At 42.6% G+C, this 8,966-nt stretch overlaps 1 protein-coding gene across 2 annotated transcripts in view; it reads left to right on the top strand.

The window, feature by feature from the left end:
* Positions 1–399: 399 nt before the first annotated feature.
* The window catches only part of DENND2C (DENN domain containing 2C), a 42,220-nt gene continuing 33,653 nt past the window's right edge, over positions 400–8,966 (top strand). For both annotated transcript variants that reach the window (XM_037038852.1, XM_037038851.1), the window contains exons 1-4: positions 400–1,410; positions 2,123–2,259; positions 2,681–2,793; positions 3,408–3,578. In XM_037038852.1, coding sequence (XP_036894747.1) covers positions 587–1,410; positions 2,123–2,259; positions 2,681–2,793; positions 3,408–3,578 — 1,245 coding nt within the window. In that variant the 5' untranslated portion in view covers positions 400–586. The remainder of the gene's footprint in view (positions 1,411–2,122; positions 2,260–2,680; positions 2,794–3,407; positions 3,579–8,966) is intronic.

Raw genomic sequence — 8,966 nt, 5'->3', positions numbered from 1 at the left:
TGTATGCTTTTTATAATATCCTTGTTTCATTAAGAGAAGGTTTCATAAAGAATTGATTTATTAAAATAATATTATCTCCCCCCAATTTTGTTTTCATAAATGACTCAACTCTCTCCCCCCCAAAATAATAATATCACATACTACTATGTACAGTCTCTTTAAAAACCTCACTCTACCTAACAGTAGAAATTAAACATGGCAGAACATTACAGCTGACAATTGGAGAAATACTCAAGTACTATTTTAGGAATATTTTTATGGAGTTCAATCACTTGATGGATGACAGGTACCTTTTTACAGATTCAGTGTAAATGAATTATTTAGGGAGAGATGGGCAACGTTTTGGTGATGTTTAAATTAGAAAATCATTAACATATTCTTGTCTTATTTGCACAGGATTATTTAAAACAAAGTTGCAGCCATTTTCAGCTATAATCAATGATCAGAATTTTTCTATAAAAAGAAATTTCCAAGTTAAAGATGAAAGGAAAATACTGGAAGTACCTGGATTCGAACTGACAGGCCGAAGAGCATGGTGTTTTGCAGCTCCCTGTGATGGCCCCCGAGTGAAACCCGTCACTTTAGTATGCACCCACCGGGGAACATGGATGTTGGTTTTTCTCGGTCTGCTGTTCAGACGCTGTCAAGAAGCCACTGCAAAAACATCAAACAAAAAATTTCCCAGTGGGAAGGAAGGACTAATGGCATATCTAATCGAGATAAGTGGCACCAGAAGGACTTTGCTGTGAGATACAGCTGTCATCAGGAGATGCTTCTCAAGAAAAATCCTGTTCCTGAAGGAAAGGGCCCAAAGTTCGACGTGACCAGCTCTCACAGTGTCAGCCCAGGTATCCGTGGAAGTGCCAGGGGCCGCGCTCAGAGTGAGGGTGGCAGCGAGAAGCACAGACTTGACGACTCATGCATCTCTAAAGCTGAGTCGGAGTCCAACTGGGTGTGTTCCCGCGTCAAACAAATCGAAAGCTGGAAGGGCGTTGTTTTGGATCCAGAGACTTCGTTACCTCCAGGAAATTTCTATACCTCGCAAATACTGTGGAAGAAAATCGAGACGCTTCCCCCGGATAAAGTCTTCAATTTGTCTCTCGAACGTTGTGTCTCTTCCGAGAAAGAACTGAATTTCAGAGTTCTGGAGAGTTCATATGGAGTGACCAAGAGCTTAGAAAATATTTACTCTGAGCCCGAGGGACAAGAATGCGGACCTTCTATAAACCCTTTGCCAAAGCCTCGTAGGACCTTCAGATATATATCTGAATCTGGTGTTGTGCCGTGTAAAGAGAGAAACTGTGACAGAAAATACTGTGAAAATAATTCTTGTACAGAGTCTTCTTTAGCTTCTTCTCGGGAACCTGAACCAAAGAAATATGGTGGAAAGATCAGAGGAAGATCTAAAAGGTATGCTTTCAATCAATAGGTAATGATTTATAAATATTTTCCTTATTGAATCTCGAGCTGCTTTTTCCTTTTCAAGCCAATTTCCGTTCCCCGGATTTGATTATGTAGATGTTGATTAACCCCAGAGGAAGCAGAAAAGGCGTGGCTAGCATCCGACACAGTCTACAGACGAAGAAACCTCAAACAACACTCCCATTTTCTCTCTAAGCGCGTGTAAGGGAGCAAGTGCATTCTCCCCCTTCACTGAGAGCGTGCTGGCCTTAGGTTCCCTTTTCATTAGGAAGAATTTAAGAAAGGGACCCAGTAAGGAACATAATGGAGATTGGCTAAAAGCCTCCAGTTTTCTCATGGTGCATATTCACCTAGTTTATTCTAACATATCTGATAAAACACCTTTGTAATTTTTTTAAAATATTTTTTTTATTTATTTTCAGAGAGAGGGGAAGGGAAGGAGAGAGGGAGAGAAATATCAATGTGTGGTTGCCTCTCATGTGTCCCCCACTGGGAACTAGCCTGCAACCCAGGCATGTGCCCTGCCTGGGAATCGAACCAAGATCCTTTGCTTCACAGGCCCGCGCTCAATCCACTGAGCTACACCAGCCAGGGCTAATTTTTCACACAAGTCCTTTACTGGCCGATTTTTGTCTGTCATACCAATTTCAAGACTAGAGTTTTAAAAGATACAACTTGAACAGGTATCTCCTTTCTTAAGGAAATCCTTTGAATTTGAAGATATTCAGCACTTTCGAAATCGGAACACCCAGAAGATGCATGAAGAACTTGGAAGAAATTCGGGCCCAACACTTTATTACACACAGTCTGAGGACAATATTTATGAAGACGTCCTATGTAAGTGTCCACCAACTTTGCAGTTAAATTGAATGAGCGTGTATTTGGTGGAGCTGTTAACTATAGGATGGCATTTTCCAGTCAGGCATATCTTGCTCTAGATTTGTCTTTTTTTAGTATGAAAACCGTTGTTGTATACATTCTTTTACTCTTTAGTGAACTGCACAACCAGTTCAGTGGAGCACTCAGGTCAGAAGCAGATGTTTATAGCACAGTATTTTGAGAAATTTTTTAGCTTGGTTGGGTGCCGGGGTAGTTTACAAGCTCCAAGGGCCTTTGATGATGAGACCTCCCTCCCTCCCTCAGGTAGCGCGGACTAGGAAGCTGAACGTATTTAACTGGTTTTCTCCACTAGCTGTAGACACTTGGTTTTCATTTAGTTATGTTCCTCTGAACTTCTGTCTTTCGTTACTGTCTCAAGATCCCACCAAAGAAAATCCGTACGAAGATATCCCAATGCAGCCCTTCCCCTTGTGGAGGCCCCCTTCGGCCTGGAGGCTTCTGCCACCTAAGAGCGCCTGCCGAGCACCCAAGGTACCGCCCGAGAACGAGCATGCGGAAACATGGGCTCTGGTCTATAATCCCCATGAGAAGGTTAACACAGTGGAGCTAGGGCCAAAACTAAGAGGCACTGAAATGTGTGGTTTTACTATCGTGAGTGGTGTTTTTTGGGGGTTTTGTTTTGTTGGAGGGGAGATAGCACATGGCTCTGTGTTTTCTTTGGCTGAAGGGGTGGTTTGTTGATGTTTTAGCTCTTTAAAAAACTGAATATGGCCACCTTCGACAGGCCCTGAACTTTTCGATTCACTATAGTTAGTTACTTCAGCTTCCTGTTAGTCATATCAGCCTGTGGCCTAAACCTGTCTGGTCCCTGAAAACATTCAGGAAGCAAAGGCGCCTTGAGTGAATGAGCACCCAGCCATGGTTTTCTGGAAATTTGATTGCAGTGTAGTAGAACTTTGGATTAGAAGCTGGGGAAACTTCTTTACAAATGATGAAAAGGAAATGAGGGCACCCTCACATGGGGTAATTTTCACCCTCCGTATAGTTAAAGGAAAGAGAAATATTTGGGGGAGGGTAGCTTTGACCTTGAGAACACAGACGTCAACTAGATGAGCCTCCCCTTACCACTACATCTTCTGTTTTAGACTCCTCCCAAACCTCAGTTTCTTCACCGAAAGACTATGGAACTGAAGAGCTCTCAAGCTTATTTAAGGTCCAAGCTCACGAAGGACACTACTTTGCCCGTGACTTTAACTGAATGGAAGCTTTTCCGAGCCGGAGAAGTTGCAAACAGGAAAAGAAGAAATCTTCCAAGGGTAAGGACTTCGGGCGTTCTTCCTTCGACTCTTATTCAAGCATGTATTCTCATAATGTAAATAAATAGACGAGACTGATATGAATGATAGGTGAAAACTGACCTACTGGAACTAGAAGATTTGGAAAGCAGCCTTAGGCTGTAGGTTTTTGCTCATGCAAGAAAATGCATAAACGGCTTTTGCCAAGGTTCCCTGGTGCATTTGGAAAATTGGCTTTGGAGGGAGGGCTTCACTTCAGCTACCTGAGTTCTCAGTGCAGGCCACTGCCCATTTCAAGGACACTCTAGAATATCATACGCAAGAACGTTTTATTAAGCTAGCTTCAGTGTGCTCACTTGTTCATATAATTACCAAAATCGATTCAGTTTTATGTGTGAGTTTACAGACTTTTCAGTAATTTCAAAGTGTATGCCATTAGCCCTCACGGCTGTGGCTCAGGTTGTTGGGTGTTGTCCCGCACAGCAATGTTGCTGGTTGAGTCCCGTGCAGGGCACATGCCTCAGTTGAGGGTTGAGTCCTTTGTAAGAGAGGCAGCCAATCAATATTTCTCTCTCGCATTGATGTTCTTCTCCCTCTCTTTCACCTTCCCTCCCCTTCTCTCTAAGAAATAAATAAGTAGATATTCTTTTTATTTATTTATTTATTTAATTGTTGTTCAAGTACAGTTTTCTGTCTTTTACTCCCATCCCAGCCCTCCCCCACCTTTGCTCCCCCCTCCCTCCAATTTCCACCCCCATAGTTTTTGTCCATGTGTCCTTTATACTAGTTTCTGTAAATCCTTCCCCTTTCCCCCTGAAATTTCCTCCCCTTTCCCCTCCGGTCACTGTCAGCCTGTTCTCTATTTCAGTGTCTTTGGTTATATTTTGCTTGCTTGTTTGTTTTGTTGTTTAGATTCCTGTTAAAGGTGAGATCATATGGTATTTGTCTTTCAACACCTGGCTTATTTCACTCAGCATAATGCTTTCCAGTTCCATTCATGCTGTTGCAAAGGGTAGGAGCTCCTTCTTTCTTTCGGCTGCATGGAATTCCATTGTGTGTACCATAGTTTTTTGATCCATTCATTTACTGATGGGCACGTAGGTTCTTCCACCTCTTGGCTATTGTAAATTGTGCTGCTATGAACATTGGGGTGCATAGGTTCTTTTGGATTGGTGTTTTGGTGTTCTTAGGATATAGTCCTAACAGTGGAATTGCTGGGTCAAAAGGCATACTCATTTTTAGTTTTCTTAGAAAATTCCATACTGTTTTCCATAGTGGTTGTACCAGTCTGCAATCCCAACAGTGAACCAGGGTCCCCTTTTCCCCACAACCTCTCCAACACTTGTTGTTTATTGCTTTGTTTATGATGGCCATTCTGACAGGTGTGAAGTGGTATCTCATTGTGGTTTTAATTTGCATCTCTCTGATAGCAAGCGATATTGAGCATCTTTTCATGTGTCTCTGGATCCTCTGTATGTCCTCCTTGGAGAAGTGTCTGTTCAAGTCCTTCGCCCACTTTTTAATTGGGTTGCTTGTCTTCTTAGAGTGGAGTTGTGTAAGTTCTTTGTATATTTTGGCGATTAAACCCTTGCCTGAGATATCATTGGCAAATACATTTTCCCATACAGTTGTTTCTCTTTTTGTTTTAATACAGTTTTCTTTAGCCTTGCAGAAGCTTTTTGATTTTGTTAAGATTTTATTTATTTATCTTTAGAGGGGAAGGAGAGAGGGAGAGAAACATCAATGTATGGTTGCCTTTTGTGCATCCCCTGCTGGGAGTTGGCCTGCAGGGAACCAGCCTGCAACCCAGGCATGTGCCCTGACTGGGAATCAAACTGCGATCCTCTGGTTCACAGGCCTGTGCTCAATCCACTGAGCTACATCAGCCAGGGCCTTTTCATTTTGATGAGATCCCATTTGTTGATTTTTTTCCTTTATGTCCCTTGCTCTAGGGGACATATCAGTAAAAATGTTGCTGCGTGAAATATCTGAGATTTTCCTGCCAATGTTCTCCTCTAGGACTTTAGTGGTGTCACAGTTTATATTTAAGTCTTTAATTCACCTTAGGTAGATACTCTTTTAAAAGTATATGCCATTAATTAGGGACAAATATTTCCACTCAGAGGAGGAAAATGAGAAATTTGACTACCTACTACTTAAAATTAGAAATTTTCAGCAATTATATTAAATAAATTATTTCTTTCTCTAGGGAGAAAAGGCAACAAGTCTGTAGTTATTCCACCTAGAGCCATCGAAACCAAAATGAAGAAATTAGGATTATTTGTGTGTGTGTGTGTGTGTGTGTGTGTGTGTGTAGAGATATATAGTCGGTCCAGAAGGTATCCAGCCATGCAATATGCAAAATAGAGATGTTTATTGAAGAAGGTACAAGATAAAAGAAACATTGTACATAGGGTATTCATTCCTCAGTCCCTTTCAAAGTAGGCACTTTGGGACCTTACACAGTTCTCCTAATCACCATTAGCTGCCCTTTCATATTTTCCTGAATCTCATTGACAGTCAAAGGTGATTTTAGTTTTGGGAAGAAGTCGCAGGGTGCCACATCTGAGCTACAGCAGGGCTGAGTCATCTGGGTGATTTACTGTTTCGTGAAAAAACACTGCTCAAGACGTGATGTGTACGGGAGCGTGTTGTTGTAATGAAGTTGCCAATTGCCAGCTGCCCATAGCTGTGGCCTTTGGAATCATTTGATTCCAAAGTTTCCACAGAGGAATGTTCAAGCTTAACGCAAAATTTGGTGCAGATTTGTTGCTGTACTCACTTAGTCATTTTGAATGTGACAGCCACACAGTGCACAAGCGCACTCATCAGCACGTACCGCCTCCATCGACTAGTACAGTGAAGTCACCATCATTCACACATGCGCATTCCAGTCCACTCTCCTTGGCTGCCAGGTTACATGGATGTCACACAGACCGTTTTCATTATATTAACAATGACTGGACCTTTTCTTTTCTTTTAATGTATTTTATTGATTATGCCATTACAGTTGTCCCATTCCCTCCCTTCACTCCCCTCCACCTACACATCCCTCCCCCACCATTCCCCCCCTTTCGTTCATGTCCATGTGTCACAAGTTCTTTAGATTCTGTATTTCCCATAGTATTCCTGCCCTCCCCCCTGTCTATTTTCTACCTACTGTCTATGCTACTTACTCTCTGTACCTTCTCCCCGCTTCTCCTCCTCCCACTCCCCTGTTGCTAACCCTCCATGTGATCTCCATTTCTATGGTTCTGCTCCCGATCCAGCTGTCCCCTTAGTTTGCTTTTGTTTTAGGTGTGGTTGTTAATAACTGTGAGTTTGCTGTCCTTTCACTGTTCCTAGTTTTTATGTTCTTGTTCTTAGGTAAGTCCCTTTAACATTTCATATAATAAGGGCTTGGTGATGATGAACTCCTTGAATTTGACCTTATCTGAGAAGCACTTTATCTGCCCTAACATTCTAAATGAAAGCTTTGCTAGCTAGAGCAATCTTGGATATAGGTCTTTGCCTTTCATGTCTTGGAATACTTCTTTCCAGCTCCTTCTTGCCTGTAAGGTCTCTTTTGAGAAATCCTCTGACAGTCTGATGGGCACTCCTTTGTAGGTGACTGTCCCCTTATCTCTTGCTGCTTCTAGGATTCTCTCCTTCATTTTAATCTTGGCTAATGTAATGATGATGTGCCTTGGTGTGTTTCTTCTTGGATCCAAGTTCTTTGGGACTCTCTGAGCTTCCTGGATTTCCTGGAAGTCTATTTCCTTTGGCAGACTGGGGAAGTTATCCTTTGTTATTTGTTCAAAGAAGTTTTCCACTCGTGGCTGTTCCTCTTCCTCTTCTGGTACCCCTCTAATTCAGATGTTGGAACATTTAAAGATGTCCTGGAGGTTCCTAAGCCTCTCCTCATTTTTTTGAATTCTTGTTTCTTCATTCTTTTCTGGTTGGATGTTTTTGTCTTCCTTCTGGTCTGCTCCCTTGATGTGAGTCCCAGTTTCCTTTCCATCACTATTGGTTTCCTGTGCATTTCCCTTCATTTCAATTAGTTTAGCTTTCATATGTTCCTCTAATTTGTGGCTAAAATCAACCAGTTCTGTGAGCATCCTGATCACCAGTGCTTTGAACTGTGCATCTCAAAGGCTGGCTATTTCTTGGTCACTTAGAATTATAGGCTCTGGGGCTCTGAGCTGTTCTTGAGTCATAATGTTTGGTCTGTTCACATCTGTTATCTATGAGGGGCAGAGCCTTAGGTGTTCACCAGGGCCCTGTGACCCAGTTGCTGGGTTGTGATGCTGTATGTGGGGGGGTCAGAGAGGGAAAAAGGGTGCTTTGCTCTGCTCTGCTCTCTCTCAGATTTCTGTCCCCTCTGCGGCTTCGCACAAGCAAATTGGGCCCCTCTGGTGCTTGTTTCTGGGTGTGTGGGCCCGTGTACTCTCCAGGACCCTGTGAGTCTCTCCAATGAACTCTCTGTGAGCCTGGGAGCCTCTCCCGGCCCCCCAGACCCCGAGAAAGTCTTTCCAGCTGGTGCTTTCAGGCTCTAATTCCTGTCGCTGGGGCCCTAGCCTGAGTGGTCTGTCTCACTGTTCACTCCTTTGCTTGGTTTACCTACATGTGAATGTGTGACCATAGTCAGCCAGCTGCCCTGCGCCCTCACTGGGTCCGCCCATCACCATCCCACATCTGGGATCCACCAACCACCTCCGCCTCCGCTCCTGGGTTGGTTGGACCCAGCAATCTTTCCAGCCCGACCCCCCCCGCCCCCCGCCCGACTCCACCACTGACTCCGCCCCTCTTACCGGTCTAGCTGAGTGGTTTGTTGTTGTCGGACTTCGGACTTCCATATAGTTCAATTTTCACTTTTATGGCTGCGTTTTTGTTTCTAAAATGTAGCTGTCTTTAAATTTAGTTGTGGAAGGGGGCACAGTGTTTTCATCTACACCTCCATCTTGGCCAGAAGTCCATGACTGGACTTTTTCTGAACAGACCTCATATACAGTTTAGGAGAGACATTTAAGAAATTATATGAAAATATCTTAAAACTCTTTGTTTCTTTGTTTGATAATTCAGAGTGTTTTCAGGATTACTGTTCAGAAATGAAAAATATCAGATCATTTAAATAGTATTGCTTTTCTTAATCCCATCTGAATTACCTGTATGTATTCATTCAGCACATAGTTTCTGTTCCTTATTTCAACATTAAACAGAAGTCACAGCTGTTTCTTGGTTTAGTAACCAATTGGTTCCTTGGGAAATATTCTGTTCCATAATTACTTTAATACTTCTGATCTATTTCCTGCCTCTCCCTCTTTAATATGTGAAAAGTTGAAGACAATTTCTAAAAAGCACTTAACTGATCTCTTTTGGTGAAAAATAAATAAATAAATCTTTGGCTGCTTATTTTCCTGTGGATGGTGA

The sequence above is a fragment of the Sturnira hondurensis genome, unplaced genomic scaffold, assembly GCF_014824575.4.
Source record: "Sturnira hondurensis isolate 20B ecotype Veracruz unplaced genomic scaffold, ASM1482457v3 Scaffold0024822, whole genome shotgun sequence".
Taxonomy (NCBI): Eukaryota; Metazoa; Chordata; class Mammalia; order Chiroptera; family Phyllostomidae; genus Sturnira; species Sturnira hondurensis.
The sequence above is the reverse complement of the archived record's forward strand: the minus strand, read 5'-3'. Positions and strand labels throughout refer to the sequence as shown.